Genomic DNA, 19435 nt, shown 5'->3' with positions numbered 1-19435 from the left:
GAAAAACATTTGCTCAAACGTAAAACGGCGCCCTCATGCAAATAGAGCAAAACACTGTACGTCGTGCATATATGCATTGGAATCTTCACAGAAACAACAGAGTAGTCCAATATAATGCATAGTGCTGATTGTTTTCCATTTGGACATCATATGCTTTGTTTTATGTAACATTACCAGTTTTTAAAAATGGCGGGAAATCAAATTGACGGTTAAAATTTATGTGTATTTGTCAAATTTTTAAGTAGTAAAAGACTATATCCTTTAAATTTGTAGAATTTAAATAAATCTGAGAAAATAGAAGCGTTTTTCAGGTAAACAAATTCCAAGAGTTACAGCTACTGGGGCTTTAACTTCATGTTTTGCTCAAGATGTCAAACAACATCTTACAAGTTTCCTTCAATAAATCTGAAGAATGCAAATGACCCCAACAGATTGTCAATTAATACAGCCTCATCACCGAATTAAATGGCCGTACTACTATCACTGTCACAGTTTTCTAATCACAAAGCTGTGTAATTGTAGTAAAAAAATTAGAATTAATTTGTTGATATTTTTGGTATTATATTCACATATTAAACTTGAAGCATGATGCCATTAATGGTGTATCCTTTCAATACTCTTCTGCTCTACCGCTTATGGGGGCACATTTTTGAGTTCTTTGAGTAAAACGAAGCTTCCTTGTCTTATTTTGTGAAAATCAAAAATTTAATTTTCTCCGTCAAATTGACACAGGGATGGTGTCTATTTCAGTGTCGGTTTCAGTAAATGTTAAGTTTTTTCTTCAGCTGCATGGTTACCTCTGTTATCGTTGAATTTGAAAAAGAAGGGTTGAAAGTTCCCTTGAGCAAAAGTTTAAGCATTTTTTATATAATTGGCTTCACTTAATAGTTTGCCATTGTCCTTTTCAGAAGGCTCAGTGTATTGGGGTGAAGAGCAAAAACAAGATGAGGAGGATGACCGACCCTGGTGGTGGCGACAGTACCACCAGTCCTCATCATCTAATGTTGAAATGACATCATATGCTCTTCTAGCACAGCTTGTTGATGTTGAGGTTGACGGAGATGTTATCGGAAGAGTTCAACCTACAGTGACGTGGTTAACTAAACAGAGAAATGCATATGGTGGTTTCTCTTCAACTCAGGTTTGTGACATAGGAAATCGTGATATTTTACTATCAATTGAAGCATTTAAGTGGGCACTGCACCCAACAACACGTATTTTGCTCCAAATGGCTTTTTGGAAACATTAATACAATTTTCATTAATTTGGCAACCCGAAAGTAAAATATTGTTTGCGTTCACCTTTTAGCTTGTCAAGTAGTCGTAAGTTGCTTGATAAAGAAGTCTTGATTTATGCAAATGTGTGCAAATCAACCGGTATCACGGCTTCTCTTTTCTCCCAATTTCAAGATTTCCAAAATATTCCACTCTTGCTGGGTCAAATTTTCTAGAATTTTTACATTATATTTTTTAAATGCTGTACAACAAAATAATTATTTTGTTTTGCAATGAAGTTCTTACTTTTAATAAGAGGCATTTTCATTTTTCTAAATCATGTTTTTAATCACTTGTTTGAGTGTCAGTCGTTCAACCCATGCCGATTTAGAATGAGGATAGATAATCCAAAAAATTAGTCGGTTTTTTAGCTCTTCTGTCAGCGACGCAGAGCTTATCAAATAGGTTGATTTTCCGTCGTCTTCCATCGTCCGTCGTCGTCGTTGTCCGTCAACAATTGCCTTCTCCTCTGAAACCGCAAATCCAATTGCTGTGAAATTTTATATGCAGTTAACTTGGGGTGACCTCACTTAAGTTTCTTCAAATCCTGGTGAAACTTCAATATTTGTATTTTGGGGGCATTTTTTGCTGTTTTTGGGAAAAAAATCTCTGAAACCACTTGTCGGATTGCTTTGAAATTTGTTATGCTGTTTACTTAGGGTTACTTCAGTCAGATTTGTTCAAATCGTGGTGAAATATGCATATTTGTATTTTTAAGGCAATTTTTGTCATTTTTGGTAAAAAAATCTTTAAAGTCTTCTTCTTAAAAACAATCAGTCAGATAGCTTTGATATTTGGTACATATATCCCTAGGGATGATCTATTTCAGATTTCTTCAACTTGTGCGGAAATATGCAAATTTGCATTTTTAAGGCAGTTTTTGCCATGTTTGGTCAAAAAATGTATTTCTCAGAAAGTACCTGTCTGATAGTTTTGAAATTTGGTGTACAGGTTTCTATAGATGAACTAAGTAATACATATTGAATTTCCGTTGAAATCTGTAATTTTGTATTTTTGGGGCAATTTTTGCCATTTTAGGTCAAAAAATGTGTATTTCCAAAACTACTCATCTGATAGCTTTGAAATTTGGTATACAGGTTCCTACAGATGAACTCAATGGTATTTATTGAAATCATAATGAAATGTGCAATTTTGTATCTTTGGGGCAATATTTTCCATTTTTGGTCAAAAAATGTGTATTTCCAAAACTACTCATCTGATAGCTTTGCAATTTGGTATACAGGTTCCTAAAGATCACCTCAATGATATTTATTGAAGTTATGATGAAATCTGCGGTTTTGTAATTTTGGGGAAATTTTTGCCATTGTTGGTCAAAAAATGTGTTTCTCAAAAAGTACTGGTCTGATAGCTTTGAAATTTGGTATACAGGTTTCTTCAGATGAGCTAAGGTAATATATATTGAATTTCTGACGAAATCTGTAATTTTGTATTTTGGGGGCAACTTTTGCCATTTTAGGTCACTAAATGTGTATTTCCAAAACTACTCATCTGATAGGTTTGAAATTTGGTTTACAGGTTTCTATAGGTGCACTAAATGATATTTATTGAAATAATGATGAAATCTGCAATGTTGAATTTTGGGCCCAATTTTCCCATTTTTGGTCAAAAAATGTGTTTCTCAAAAACGACTGGTCTAACAGCTTTGAAATTTGGTATACAGGTTGCTATAGATGAACTAAATTTGATCTTTTGAAATTATGATGATATCTGCAATTTTTATTTTTGGGGGCAATTGTTGCCATTTTTGGTCAGAAAATCTTATTCTCAAAGAACTACTCATCAAATAGCTTTGGTTGACATGTTCTTAGGGATGATCCGATGTGATATATTCAAAGTATGGTGAAATCTTCAAATGTGTATTTTTGCAGCTTATTAGTCCCCACGGACACCGTCCGGGGGGACTTATAGGTTTGGTCATGTCCGTGCGTGTGTGCGTCCGTGCGTGCGTCCGTGTGTCCGTGCGTCCGACCGTTCACGCAGATATCTCAGAGATGCCCAAAGCGATTTCATTCAAACTTGGTACAAGGATTACTTCATATGTCATACAGATGCACGTCGATTTGTTTTGTGATACGATCCAATATGGCTGCCAGGCGGCCATTTTATTACGATTTTATCATGTACAGAGCCATAATTCAGGCATGTTTCAACTGATTTTATTCAAAGTTGGTACAAGGACATTGACCAATGTCATAGATATGCACGTCAATTCTTTTTGTGATACGATCCAATATGGCCGCCGTGCGGCCATTATGTTACGATTTTTTCATGTACAGAGCCATAACTCAGGCATATGTCAACCAATTTTATTCAAACTTGGTACAAGGACATCGACCTATGTCATACACATGCACATTGACTTGTTTTGTGATACAATCCAATATGGCCGCCGTGTGGCCATTTTATTATGTTTTTTCATGTCCAGAACCATAACTCAGACATGTATCAAGCAAATTTATTCAAAGTTGGTACAAGGAGATTGACCAATGTCATACATATGCATGTCAATTTGTTTTGTGATACGATCCAATATGGCTGCTGTGCGGCCATTTTGTTATGATTTTTTCATGTACAAAGCCATAACTCAGGCATATTTCAACCGATTTTAATCAAAGTTGGTACAAGGACTTTGACCTATGTCATACATATGCACATTGATTTGTTTTGTGATTCGATCCAATATGGCCACCATGTGGCCATTTTATTACGATTTTTTTCATGTCCTGAACTACAACTCAGACATGTATCAAGCGAATTTATTCAAAAGTATTTTTATCACAGACCTAATGAAGAGGACTCTATCCTCTCTGAGGACCTGTAATCAAAGCACCCATTAACAAGTGGGGACTGTGTCATCAACGATGACTTGTTTTAGCCACTTTTTTCTGGCCACTGCATTGAGCTATCAAAGATTTCCACCTTAGGGACCGTCTCAGATTGTCACAGAAGTTCAAAAAGCGAAATTCATTCGTTTAGGGGGGGAGGGGGTCTGACCTCCATTCAATTAGTGAACTTCATTTTCGCTCTTTTATTTTGTGATCAAAGGTTTTCATGTGTTTATTTTCAATTAAAGAAAAATTTCACACTCGTGCCAACAAATTTGTAACTGTTTCCATCTCGTTTGTGCCACAAACACAATTTATCGATAATAACATTGTATTCTAAATCTTTCATTCATCAAATTATACAAAGACAAAAGTATCACTTTTTAAAATATGCTATTTATAAGCGTCTGCTCTAACCACTAGATGTCTTTATTCTCACTTGTTATGCACCTGGTCATAGTCGTTTTAATATGATTGAACATGCCTTGGCCCCCTTGTCAAAGTTTCTCGCTTACTTACCGCCCCTACCAAGTACAAGCAAAAAGGGAAAGTAAAATAAAATGAAACTTTTATGCGGTAAAATGCCCTGTTAGTACTCAAATCTGATCGATTACTTTAATTATAATGTGGCAAGGGGAATACATCGGATCTTTAGTAGCTATAGCAAAATCCAACATTTGTACTTTTAGGCAGACATGAACATTTCGCACTTTTGAAGTTTCGTTTAGGGGAGGGGGTTTTGATCTAAACGAAGGAATTTCGTTTCTTGAACTTCTGCGAAAATCTCAGACGGTCCCTTATTCATCAACATGTGTCAAAAATAGTTATTCTCTACATAAACACAGCGGGGCTATATCGGCCGCTAGGTCGCTTGTTTTCATATACTTTTAACTTGTTTCAAGTGAAATATTACATTAGAGAAAATAGTATCAACTTTCTGCCTTAAATTAATTTTTGACATTGATACCGAAATAGAGGTTTCACCGTAAATATACACTCCTTCATCCTTAGAGTAAACTATTGCAACCATACTAATTTTTAGATTCTCTCCTTTTTTGAAAATATATAGCATGAGGGAGTTTCCTCGTCATCTTAGATGACAGATATTGCTTTTGAAAAAAAACTGTGTTGGCAACGTGCAGCTCCACCTTAACTTTTCTTGTAAGCTCACATCAGGTAGTTCATAGGAATAGAAGATCTGCCAAGAATATAATACTCCTTGTGCACAAGCACAGAATAATATCAGTGTGCTAAACATATAGATGATGGGATGTGTGTGCAAAGAACTGGCAGTAATTACCATCTTACACGGTAATAATCCGTAGAAATATTTTATGAAGAGATCAGCAACATTAAACATCTTCAAGCCAAGTGAAAGTTAAAGAAAGCCATTGCCATTAAAAGGCCAACTTGATGCTTTGAACTTGGTGTACAAAAATTATTGCCAGATATAATTCTCTCAATGTGTCAATTTATTACCATCAATTGTTGTCTACTCCTGGTCCCTAAAATGTCAAATACGTATGCCTCAACTTCATTCAATGATACAAAATGGATGCCTATTATTCATGTGTTTCTGATGAAAACATGCCAGACACTGGGCATTTATTTCCAAGTGGGTCATAGACATAAATATTAAGTGATATTGTGTTGACATATACCGTTACTGAGTGTATTATAACTCTTATGGGATTGAAAACAAAATCAGCAAACGTGGATTTGCTTTTCCTCTTTTGTAGGATACTGTTCTAGCCCTCCAGGCTCTTGCTGTCTATGCTGGTCAGATCTACAAAGAAGGAATTGACATGTATGTAGATTTCCAGTCTACTGACATGGTACAGCGTTTTGATGTCGACCGTCTCAATAAACTTGTCCTACAAAGGACGGAAGTTCCAGTCTTACCAGATACGGTGTTCGTTGAAGCTGCTGGCCTTGGTTGTGCACTTATTCAGGTAAGACTTTCTGATCCATGCACTTGTAATGTATGAGTTTGTGTGTCCGAGTGTGTAAATCTGCTCATTGAGGTGTGAACGATATGACTTCATTGGTTTAACCCAATTATCATCGTGGTTTGAATCTATTCTGTTATTTTCTGTGGTAAAGTTCGGCCTTCAGAGAGGGAAATAGGGGTGAAATTGATAATGCTTCTTGTCTGTTACAAGAAAGAAATACAAAGAGATAACACCATACATAAAGGTGTGGTGTATGACAGCACTAAACTGATGAATTTTTGAGTCTAAGTCGCACTACATTTTCATTGAATCCTATACAAAGTAAATCAACTTTTATGGGTAATCTCTTCCTTCAGCTTAACAACTTCATTTTAGCATTGTGTTGGATAAATACTTATAATGATTGCTTTTATTGTGGAAAATAAGTGTCACACTTTTTACTGATCTACAGGCCAACGTGAAATACAACGTTCCCGAATCCCCTGCACCACCAAGTTTTGATTTGGTTGTCCGGGTATCACCAGGTGAATTTGTATTGGGAGAGGAGACAGAGCCAAATTGTTCTGGTGATCGATCTCTTTCAATCTGTGCAAGGTGAGGTAGAGTTGTTATCATTTCTCCCAGAGAATTTTCATTTCCATTGACATGCACTTGATGATGTGATGTTTGAGTTTAAGGTAGAACGCGCCTCGGGGACAGATATTTGGACTCTGAAATTTATTCAATTTTTTTCTAATCTACCGCATGTGGGTGCTCATTTTAAACCTCTTGGAGAAAGAAAAATTTTTACAGTCTTACTTTTTCGGAAATCCATTTTTTTCCCCAAAGAGTTAACACCGGGATGGCGGCCATTTTGAATTTAAAATATCGCAAAATGTTGGGTAATTTGTTTTGCTACTTCCAAACTTTGCATGGTGACCCCCAGTTGTTTTTATTGTTGATATGGTAAGAGACTGGTTGAAAGTTTCTTTGATGAAAGTTTTAGCAAAAGTTTTAAGTCTTTCACTTTCGAGGCGCATTCTACCTAACGTGGTCAAACATGCTCTTCTGTGGTTTAGTTTGCGCAGCGTGATATATGGAAAACATTTGCATTATAAAGTTCATCTCAAACCATAATTTACAATTTTCCCTTACCAAAATCTCAGTCATCAGAGTGCACCCATAACCTACCAATATTTACCACAGCGTGTGTGTATACTGGACACCCATGGCCGTCTCGAAAGTATCATGATTTTGCCATCCCCGGGGTGCACCAAGAATCATTTCACCGAGGGAATTTTCTATATAATTGTAATCAGTGGTGTAGCAAGAGTCGTATGTGATCAAATAATGGAATGGCAAGGGATGAAGAATTTTGAAAAATCGTATACTCTTCTAGCAACCAAATTTATGGTTCAGTTCTGAAAAGAAGTATCCATTTATATACACTTGATAATCTGATGTTCGAGCTAAATGGGATCAAACGTGCTTCTCTATGATTTAGGTCTCAATGTGAGATATGGAAAAAATTTGAACTAATAACAGGTCATCTCAAACCAATTTTCTCCCATTTAATGCCATCCATTTTAATTCGTCAAACTGAATTTTAACCCTTTCCTACCACGACAGTATGTTTTCTCACATTACAAAAAACATGCTATTACCACTGATGCAAGTACTTTATTTGCATCTCTTCATTGTAAATTAAATTGGACGCCAAAGTCAAAATTTGCATTCATCTGTATAAAGTGAAAGAGACGTGTCATCCATGTTTACGATGTTAATTCACTAAACGTCGGTAGTGTGAGTGCTCTGTGAATATCAGTGATTTGCAACATCAGATACAGATGACTGAATTCCTTTAGAATCCTTTCACTACCATGATTTTGGTCCAAACCTATTGTTATCAATGGCATTTGGTGATATATATATATATATATATATATATATATATATATATATATATATATATATATATATATATATATATATATATATATATATTTAACATTCAGTCATTCTGTGTTTCAATGAAAATGTTCTCATGTCAGTTGTAATATAGGAACTTAAAAGTGTTAATTCTAAAGTTTGAATACAGTTTTTGAATGAGCTTTGAATGTATTCGATTCAACACTTCCTATGTATAACCAGATAGAACAGATGTAAGAAAAACGTGATTGTGAAATATAGTGCATGTTGCTTCCTAATACTAAATTCTCATAGAGAAAACAGAAGAGTATCAGTAACTTGTCATGCTTTTCATATGAACTGCAGATTTCATAATGATTTTAGTAGACTTTGCAAAACTAAATGTGGCCCTGTCACGTTTAAAGGAGGTTGAAAACTTAAAACTCGTTTTGATACTTATTTGTGAAATATATATATATATTATATATATATATATTATATATATATATATATATATATATATATATATTTAACATTCAGTCATTCTGTGTTTCAATGAAAATGTTCTCATGTCAGTTGTAATATAGGAACTTAAAAGTGTTAATTCTAAAGTTTGAATACAGTTTTTGAATGAGCTTTGAATGTATTCGATTCAACACTTCCTATGTATAACCAGATAGAACAGATGTAAGAAAAACGTGATTGTGAAATATAGTGCATGTTGCTTCCTAATACTAAATTCTCATAGAGAAAACAGAAGAGTATCAGTAACTTGTCATGCTTTTCATATGAACTGCAGATTTCATAATGATTTTAGTAGACTTTGCAAAACTAAATGTGGCCCTGTCACTTTTAAAGGAGGTTGAAAACTTAAAACTCGTTTTGATACTTATTTGTCTTTTAAAGTTGATGTTAGAGACAACTCCTTTGAAGGCATACTTCGTCCTGAAACATGGCCTTCAGGGGTATTTGTGAAACCATACTTTCTCTCCAAATTTGGGGTGTTAGTATACTTTGGTGTAAAAACCTGAATGGTGTTTCGCCTATTATAATAGATTGTTATTATTTGTACAAGAGCAGCAAATAGCATTCTTGATTCTGTCACTGTTAATTATGATTTCATTTCCTCTGATCATTTCCCATTAACATGTACGTTTAAAACTGACTTGCTACCAAGGATAAGTTCAAAGCCTAAGAACAATGCTTGTAGGCCCTGTTTGAACAAGTCAACTCCCATCCATCTTTCACGTTATAATTCATTGTGTGATAAACTTGCACAGATCCTAACTGTTCTGTCCATTTCGATTATATTGATATGTTCCATAATGACATTGTATCTGCTTTAAAGTCTGCAGCAGAAAGGTCTATATCGAAAACTGCGTGTTTCAATAATTATTCTGTCCCAGGTTGGAATACATTAGTTAAAGATAGTCACGATAAAGCCCGAAGTGATCTTTTTTGTTCTGGAGAGATCATGGGTCTCCTAAATCCGGGCCTTTGTTTGAGCTAATGCGCAAGCTGTGAATATGTGGAGAAATCATTATAAGAATATGTTGACAAAAACTGGTGTAGATTTTACACATTAACATTCAGTTCTGTCAGGATATGCTTGTGCAACATGATGAAATTAGTGATTTGATCACAAATCTGAAAACAGATGCATCATCTGGTATTGGTGAGATCACCCCTGAACATCTAAAATATGCACCGTCTCGAGTGTGTGTTCTTTTGTCTCTTTGTTTTACGGCCATTCTTATTCATGGTTTGTCACAAGGCAAATAATGACGACTGTTTTAGTTCCTATACCCAAAAACCCAGGTGGCGATATTTCTGACAAGTCTAATTATCACCCCGTTGCTATTGCAACAACCGCTCTATATTGTTGGAGAGGGTTTGGTTAAATCGCTCTATGGATTGCCTTTCTACTACGAACCATCAGTTTGGATTAAACCGGAACATGGTACTGATATGGCTATTTTTGTATTGAAGGACATTCTGAGTATATTATAAATATCACAACACACCTGTTTTTGCAACATTTATGGACGCTTCAACAGCGTTTGATTACGTTCGTCACGATGTTCTTTTTCAGAAATTGATGTCAAGGGGAGTCAAGGCTTACTTAATTAAAATTCTGTTCTATTTATACAATTTCAAGATTGTGTTGCTAAATGTTAGGTTATCTGCACCGTTCCTGTCTAAAACCGGGTTAAGCAGGGCGGAACTTCATCACCGATATTTTTCACAGTGTAGTTAGATGATCTCAGTAGAAATCTTTCAATGCTTTCATTCGGATGACTTCTTGGCGATTACAGGGTGAACCATTTAATTTACTCTGACGATATAGTAGTTTTTTCTACTGGTGCTTACGGTCAGCAAATGTAAGTCAATTGTTGTGGTCATTATGGCAGTACAAACTCGATATTTTAATGAGAAAATGACAGTGTGTATACTAATTCAATCTAGTGTTCGGAAACTCAAACCAGTTCCAATTTATCTAAATGGTAGACTACTGATTTATATTAATGTTTACAAATACCTTGGTCATTTAAAACCTTGTGACCTTAAAGATAATGAAGATATTCAGGCTCAGACTTGATATTTATACACTAGAGGTAACGCTGTCATTCGTGATTTTAAATTTGCTTCTTTGTCGGTTAAGTGTCATTTATGTTCTGTATTTTGTGATATTCCGTACAGTTCTTATTTTTGGTGTTATTTTTTTATATGAAAATGTTTAATAACACTAGGAGAGCATATTCTCAGATATTTCGTAAACTAACAGGTTTTCAATATAGTCATGTTCAAAGCAATACTCTATTACTTTTTAATCTCCATGTTTTAACCTTTGATTAAATTCTTAGGAACAAGTCGCACACTTTTCTAGTCAAATTGCATCTCTCTAGTAGTAATGCGATTGTGTCCTCTTTACTGTCCATGTCAATTTTTTCAAATAATTTGATGTGCAATGTTTGGTGCCACAGACTATTTTAACTTGTAGTGTTTTTTTCTTACCTGCTATGGATTACTTTTTATCCGAAATAAACAATAAAAATAATAATAATGATAAAACAGACTTTCAAGATATTTCTGACATATATCTCTTATATATTAAATTACCGCATCCGAAAAGCGCGCCAAAATATTAAACATCCAGCTATCTCTGATATATATGTCTGATATATGAAAGTCATGCGGCTGAAGGGCATGCTGAAAAATATGTTTGATATTTTAAGCGACGTGCCCAAAGGGCGCGCCAAAAAATTTAAACATACAGATATCTCTGATATATATTTGTTTGACATATTAAAGTTTCTCGCTAGAAGGGGGCTATGAAAAATAAGTCTTACTATTATTAAAGTTACACGCCCGAAGAGCGCGCCAAAAGTGCAACTGAATGATGAAATTTGTGACTGGCACGATTCATTTTAGGCAAGTATGAGCGCGTGTCGAAATTCAAAAACACAATGACCCCCTATTGGGCATTTCAAAGACATGGTGACCCACTGAATCACCAAAGTCAAAACAGGTTGACCACTATGAATCCACGGCCCCTGCCCGGGCTGAAGAAACTGATCAGTCCCTAAATACATACTTCATATCTGCTGAGTGTTCACACAAGTAAATTTATTTCTAATGTTTACAGGTACTTGGGTGAAGATGATTCCTCCAATATGGCTGTGATAGAAGTCAAGATGGTATCTGGTTACTATCCCGATAAAGATGACTTGAGAGCTGCATTAAGATATTTTCCCCAAATCGCCAGATTTGAAGTCGACAAAAACAAAGTCATTTTCTATTTTGACGAGGTAGGTGATAGACGTAACCAAACCTAGTCGTATAGTGTACAGTTGGGTTTCCAACTCTTAGTTGTTGCACATAAATCAGCTAAGTGAAGATTTCTGCTAAGATTTCTGTAAATTTTCCTATCTACAGATCAGCCATGAAATGATGTGTGTCCAGTTTATCATTAAACACAAGTTCAAGGTTGAAGATGCCAAGCCTGGCTGGGTGTCCGTCTACGACTACTACGACAAAGGTATGAGACAACCATTTTCCTACTGAATTTTGATAGTGCTGGTGATGATTGTTGTTGTTTTGCAAAATTATTGCATCATGTGTGTACCGCATTGGCCGTGTGCTGCTGAGAGAAAGCCTGGAAAATGTTTCGTTTTTTGTGCCTGTGATTACTCCTGAACCATGTGGTCAGATTTCTTGAAATTCCCTTACATAAACAACATCAGTGATGACTAAGTACTAATTTCACTACTCCCGTAAAAGTCCGACAGTGTTGCACAAAACGTTCAAACAAACAGGTACTTTTGTTTGGGAATGACCTAATCCTATTTGTTTCAATGATGAGTGCAGACGTGTATCCAGGTAATTTGGGTTAAAGGTTAAAACCTGCCATATTGCCACCCACTTCATCACTCATTCTTGTAAGCCTTCAAGAAAATTACCACTTTGAGAAATGTATAGCCATCAGAGCTCGTCTATCTTGACAAACGAATAGTTTTATGACACAATGACTATGATTGCATGCTCAATTTTACAAACAAAAAACTCTTCAAATTCTTTTGTTTGACAGATACATCTTCAATTGAGACGTACAACACCTGTTAGGAGAGGGTGTATCTAAATATTGAAGTTGAGAAAATCGATCGATGGTAAATTGTCATCCATATTTCAAACTTTCTTTTTCTCAACCATATGGTAGTGTTCTTTTCTATCCTAAATATCTGTAATCTCTTCCTGTCACTGAGCACTCACCCGTTTATTATCTGTGCAAATTATTAAAATGAAATGTTGTATTTATCACATTTTTGTTGATGTAGTCGGATAATAAGTTGTCGCATCACTTTATGCAGCATTAAACAATACATTTTTTGCATGTTTTGCAAGCATATATTGTCATTCTGTCAATAAGAAGAAAAACTTAATTTGATCAAAAGTTCTGCAAATATAGTATCATTTCTGTTTTCGAGGGTTTTTTTTAGTTCTGCGATTGTTCTGTCTCATTCGCAACATTTGTAGTTTGAGTCGAGGAGAAAGACATTCTAAAGAGAAGCATGTAAGATCTCAACATTTCATCTTTCAATGTCAAAGTTCTCAAATTCAATTTACAGTTCTCCTATAATGTATAACCATAAAATTGCGTTAAGAATGTTCAACTTCACAATTCAATATCTTCAAAATAATGATATCAAATAAAGCCATTTCGTGTCAGAATTAATGATTATTTACGGATAATTAAATGGATAACAATATTGACATTTCTCCTGTTTATATCCAAAAATATTTGAATGTTTGCAGGATGTACTTTTATCCCTAGTTGTCAGTACTAGTAGATAGTTTATGTTTGAAGTTTGTTTCCATGAGCAAGTAATATACCTGGTAGTTTCTTTATCTTAAACTGTCATCTCCATTAATTCAGAAGAATACATCTTTATTCTGTTGTAAATCAGTCATTGTATTCTATCTTGCAAGTGGTTAAGTTTCAGTGTCAATGAATACCCATACACATGTATACATACATGAAAATAAAATTGTGCATAAATCCGGACATAACAGTATACTGTACATTTATGATTACCAGAGTGCGTTGTATTTGTCACAGAACAAATATTATCATACACCTGCGTCTGTAACCTATGGAGTTTCGTCGCACAGTAAGTTTCGGTATCAGAGGGCGAGGAGTCCAATAACTTTGACGCGGAGTACGATAACTTTAGGTGTTATTGGCCGCTATTTGAACGTTGACCTCAAAACACCACGTTAACACGGGGAAAAGGAAGATAAAATTTTACATTTTTCACAAAAATATATACTTCTTAGCATTCAGTACTTCACAACGCTAGTAGTGATGAATCAAAAACCTGTGAATTTGAGTGAAATTATGCTGCTGACCTACAATTTATATCAGGTACACTGCGCTGCGCGGGTTGGAAAATTTCGTTCTGTGCGCTTAGAGGATGCGCTGAACACGTTCTCAGTTTGCTCGCAATCGCTCAGTGCAGTGCGGGACGAGCATTCTCAAAAAGCTGTAATTTTGAATTTTCGAGGTAAAATTGGGCTAAAAAGGTGTATAATAATAAGGTTATTCCCAAAATACCGGAATTTATTTCCTCGTACATCGTACGCTTCGGTACTGTCCGAGACGGACAATACCTCCGCTGCACGATGTACTCGGACATAAATCCCAGTATTTTGGAAATAACCCTATAATATAAAAGGAGCATTTTAATAAATGCCATTCCTATGACTTCCAAATATATGTACGGATGGTAATTATTTTAGATACACACACAAAATTGTAAAGTGACTTTCTAAGTTGGTGACGACAAGTGCGCTTTTCGTGTAGAGGTTATGGTCACGATCTAAAAGTTTTTATTTTAATCTTTTAAGATCTCCTTTAAGTGCTGATGTAGCCGTTGACATCACTTTTGAAAGGAATGAAACTTTAATTAGAAGACATAAAATGACATAAAATAGGAACTATTGATGAATTTTGATTGGTTTCATACATTAAATAAATATGGTACTTGCTGTTTAACTGTTTTACATATAAATGTGCTACTACAAAGGTCCAACTTTCCAGGAGGCAATGAAAGTGTTGTAGACCGATGGAGATCATGGTCTTTATCATCCCTGTTGACAATACAGTGTCAGGCTGAAATTAGGTCAGTTACACTGAAATTACAGTTTGCACACTGATCAAAAATGATTATGTTGGAAATCTTAGGCAAATTTCGCTGTGATGCTTTAAAAGCAATACAAGATAGTCCCATAGGTTCAGTAAGAATGAATCCCGATGAAGAAGATGATACTGAGTGCACTGTCATTGTCAGGAGATATTCTTGGAGATGGAAGATTGCAGAGGATGAGTTGAAGATAAACGAGTGTACCCGATACGAAGTGCCAGCAAACGTTGTGTGTATAGATCCCTCAGTTGTGTAGTACAGAATCAATGAGAATGGAGAGTAAATATATGTTTCCTTTTTATTTATTTACTAATTTATTTATTGGGAAAAGCCTACGGAATCTAGTCCCATTCACTGGTTCAAAAACAAAACTTACCACACAAAACTACAATTACAAAAAAATACAGTCACAGAACAAGTCACATAAAAAACAAGGGAGATACAAACAAAATGAGACCCTTAAAGAGGCACTCCCACTTGGTAACATTTTTTAAAAACACATGTTTTTAATGCCGATGGTCGATATTTAAGTGGCGACTGCGCGCGGATCGCGAGTTATCGATAAAAATATGTCACTCCCCGAGCGTATTTTTCATGTCCCGAAGTTTCACGATCGTTTCTGATTTTGACCCGAAATCCCCCGAAGGTTTTTTTGTTGTGCTGATTGACGATTAGTTCGAACGACGCAATTAATTTACCACCCACTGCAAAGACTTTATATACAGCATTACGCCTTTACCTCAGGTAAGTTTTTTAAAAACTTCTCCTCAGCTTTTGTAGTTTTCATTGTTCTCAATCACTTGTATTATATTTTTAACCAATACCACATAAATATCAGTTTTTACGTGTAAAATGTTATCCGCCTCTGATGACTACATTTTGTCGTCTGCCACAAAGTTATGTTTGTTCTCCGCGTGGTATGCGTCTATGCATACCATGCAGCGGCCGCTATGTAACAATCGCACGTAACTGTACTAGTCACCTATGTGAATTCCGGTGGAATCAGCAAAATTGTTTTTCGTTTTTCCGCCAAGTCACTAAGACTCGGCCTTCTCCCATGGGGCATTACCGATCACAGACGCGAGTGGTACAGCAGCGTCAGCGTCAACTCATACTACATACCTTAGTTGACAATGGCCCCCAGTGCCGAACGTTCGACTTCGGAAGCTGAATTTAGGTGGGCCACCGGATTCAACCTTTTACTTTTTTGAGGACATGTTTTTATCGATATCTTGCGATCCGTGCGTAGTCGCCACGTCAAATATCGACCGTTGGCATTACAAAAATGAGTTTTAAAATGTTACCAAGTGGGAGTGCCACTTTAAGAAAAAGACAAGGAAATAACATGAAGTTTGTCTTCTTTGGACCGTTTTTGAACAGGTGTTTATACTCATGAATCAGTTCTTTCACCTGTTATTGTTGTGACGGCAGGAGGTGTGCTAACTTTGTAGACTCTAGATTCTCCAGGATTACTGAATTCTGAAGTTTGACCGAGCCCAGCTTTGAATTTAGAGTAATTTCACACAAGTCAGTTTCAGTATCGCTATTTTCATAATATTTGAACAAACTGCACTGACAGACAGTGCTATAGTAGGATTAGCCCTATCAAAATATGACTCAAGCATATTTATGTGGCATAACTTTTTTTTTCGCCTGTCAGGTGTTATTGCGATGTAATTTAAATCGCTCAATTTCTTATCAATTAGATATGGCCCAATGTAACGAGCAGGGAGTGGTTTGCCAGGAACCGGAAGAAGAACAACAAACTTTTGACCTGGTTCAAACTTCCGTTTTGAGGTGTTTTTTTATCGTATTTGGATTTCATCGACTGCTGCGATGACTTAAGGTTTTCTCTGGCAAACTCATATGCTTTAGAGAGTTTTGTAAAATATTCAATTACAGACAATCATTATCGTCCGATAGGAATTTCTCTTTGAAAAGCTTTATTAGGCCACGGACTGTATGTACAAATACAAGCTCAAATGGGCTAAAACCAAGAGACTCTTGAATTGACTCTCTGACAGAAAAGAGCAGAAAATGAATTCCTTCTTCCCGCTGCTTCTCTGTGTCAAAACAGTAGGTCCTAATCATATTTTTAAGGTTTGATGAAATCGCTCAAGAGCACTCTGACTTTCTGGGTGATAGGCGGATGATCTATACTGTCTAATGCCTAGCTGATCCATTACTTGTTGAAATATTCCAGACATAAAAATGGAGCCTTGATCGGACTGGACACATTTAGGGAGGCCGAATAAAGTTTAAAATTTGACTAAAGCTCTCACTATAGTAATTGTCTTTATGTTTCTAAGTGGTATGGTATGGCGCGTAATGCATGCCAAAATAACATCCGTTTACTTACACCACTGACCGAATTTTTCCACCAGTCATCCACATTCGGTTTGCCGATTTCTGAACCCACTCACTGAATTATTCAAGTGGTTAGCGATTTCTGAACCCACATACTGCATCCTTCACGTGGTCAGCGATTTCTGAACCCACTCACTTACATTCAAAAGGTTAGCGATTCTGAACCCACGTGCCCTTTTCATATATGGCAACGCCCCACAAACTCTGCATTGTAAAAATGCTGACGTAGGCATTCAATTGTTATGAATTTTCGTTAGATTCATTAGTGCACGGTGACTCCACATTTGTGGAGTGACCGTGATTACAGCCACAACACTTGCTTTGAGCCCAGTAACGCGAAACATAAACGTTCTCGGACCTATATAAGATCGTGGACACACACCTTACCACGAGGTATATAAGGTACATAAACATTATTTATTAAACATTTTATTGCACAAGTCAACTGTGTCAATGTGTGCCTATAGCTACCCTCTTCAACTACGTATAAAATTTCAAGGAGATAGTCACTCTTTATCTGTTAATTGCCATGCCAACTAAATCCCCTTTATTAGTTCTACAACCGATCGCCCTGACCACAGACAACTAGGCGCCCTGACTAAACATCACGAGTTCATGGGATAAAATAGGACGGTATGTAGTAATCAGTTTGGAATATCAAAATGTCACGCGGGACACATTTCAGTTGATGGTAAATCTATATTCAAGTTGCAGCAGTCTTCTAAATCGGAAATCAATGTTTCTACTTAGAAACGTTCCGGAATAATTTGAAGATTCATGTTTCAGCATTTTTGCACGGCACTTCAATAGACATCACCATTTTTGGGTTATGATTTTACCTTGTCCTTGCCAAAGGAACATCATGTTTTCGTCAATTTTACCAATTTCTGTTTATCATGGAGGTAGACCATATAACGTCTAATAACACGCACTGAAACCTACAACGCTTTCGTATTCAATGTGTAGTGTTTGCATGGCAATTACTTTGTCTTCAACATAGGGTTCACCTTAGAAAGAAGTAGAAATTTTACTCATTTTACAGAATAATTAGATATTTTTAAAATCCCAAAATGTACATATGCGGTGTTCATTGGTAATGTCTCACGTATACTCCTTAATTTAAATTATATAGCAGACAGACACCCACAGTCTTTCGATTGTAATAAATTCAAATTTATTTTCTTGTGTAAAATGAAATTCCAGGTCATGTAAGAGTGCAAAACAATCGCGCATCAACTATAAATGAACTGAACTCATATTATTGCGTTGTGCTCGATTTTCAGAGCGTTATGTTCGCAAAAACAAAGTTTTAACATATACTATGACTTTCAACACGAATATAAGACTACGATATTTTGTGAATCCTTTATAAATGTGTAAAACATGAGGAAAAGAAATTCGAATCATGAAACGAAATAAGTCGAAAGGGAAATGAAGACCGTGAGAAATAATGAAAAGACTCCTTAAAAGTTGTTATCTTGCAGTCTACTAACTTAACGTTGAAAAGTTCCAGTAAGTTTGTACTATATCAACTCTACAGTGCTACGCAGAATGACCCTAGCCTTTAGAAAATTATTCGAAATTGCAACGAAACTGCTACAATATTCATGATTAATATGTTGGCGACATTGTATCTTCGAATAAGATCTATTGTATAATTTTTTATTTCAAACTTCTTGATGACCTCTCTGACGTTTCTAACGTCCACACCTCGCAGAGCAGCAGAGTCTAACACTTCAATGCATTTCAGATAATAACTATTCTCTAGATTTCTTTATGTCAGTGATACTATTTACGTCGTCTGAATTTCAGTACATTTACATTTTACTACGAAATGTGTCAATTGTACTTCTTGCCAAGAGCAAGGTAGATCAACTGGTATGATTTTAACACATTCATCTCTGAAGTCGATTTCAAATCCCGTTCACCAGTTACTTATACAAACTGGTGTCTCCTGAAGGAATGAAATCTTGGGAGAAATCATTGGTGGATCGGTTTTGTCTATGAAATACCACAGTTTTGACATTGGCTAAGGTGGTGTCAGTAAGCTAGTGAGGCTAAACAGAATCAAAATACCTCAAACAGAAGATGAAACCAATTTATATCATCGATTTCTGATTGTATATAACATTGTGCTATCCTAAATCTCACTTGAAGCCACTGATTTGGCGATAGTGATAAGCGACATATATAACCGTCCTAGCGAATTACTTAGCCTTTGAGGCGCTTTGCTGAGCTAACTGTTTGTATTCCAATCATAATGATGATACTTGTTCAACACTTCGTGATCGAATGCATTTTCCTCTTCAGGTCTGATGAGAAGTGAATACAGGGCGTTCAGTAGCTGTTCAATGGTTCCGGTAGCAACCCATTTAGCTGCGGCTAGAAAAGCAAGGCAAACCTGTCCA

The 19435-nt window shown here is 35.9% G+C and overlaps 1 protein-coding gene across 4 annotated transcripts in view; it reads left to right on the top strand.

The window, feature by feature from the left end:
• The window catches only part of LOC139134655 (alpha-2-macroglobulin-like), a 154517-nt gene extending 135082 nt beyond the window's left edge, over positions 1 to 19435 (top strand). For 2 of the 4 annotated variants that reach the window (XM_070701614.1, XM_070701612.1), the window contains exons 25-30: positions 909 to 1141; positions 5860 to 6072; positions 6524 to 6666; positions 11606 to 11768; positions 11896 to 11998; positions 12548 to 13527. In XM_070701614.1, coding sequence (XP_070557715.1) covers positions 909 to 1141; positions 5860 to 6072; positions 6524 to 6666; positions 11606 to 11768; positions 11896 to 11998; positions 12548 to 12582 — 890 coding nt within the window. In that variant the 3' untranslated portion in view covers positions 12583 to 13527. Of the gene's footprint in view, positions 1 to 908; positions 1142 to 5859; positions 6073 to 6523; positions 6667 to 11605; positions 11769 to 11895; positions 11999 to 12547; positions 13528 to 14807; positions 14921 to 19337 lie in introns of those variants that run through there. The other 2 variants (XM_070701613.1, XM_070701615.1) reach the window with 2 other exon arrangements.

The sequence above is a fragment of the Ptychodera flava genome, chromosome 6 (genome assembly GCF_041260155.1).
Source record: "Ptychodera flava strain L36383 chromosome 6, AS_Pfla_20210202, whole genome shotgun sequence".
Lineage (NCBI taxonomy): Eukaryota > Metazoa > Hemichordata > Enteropneusta > Ptychoderidae > Ptychodera > Ptychodera flava.
Note: the sequence above shows the minus strand (reverse complement) of the source record. Positions and strands in the feature narration are given on the sequence as shown.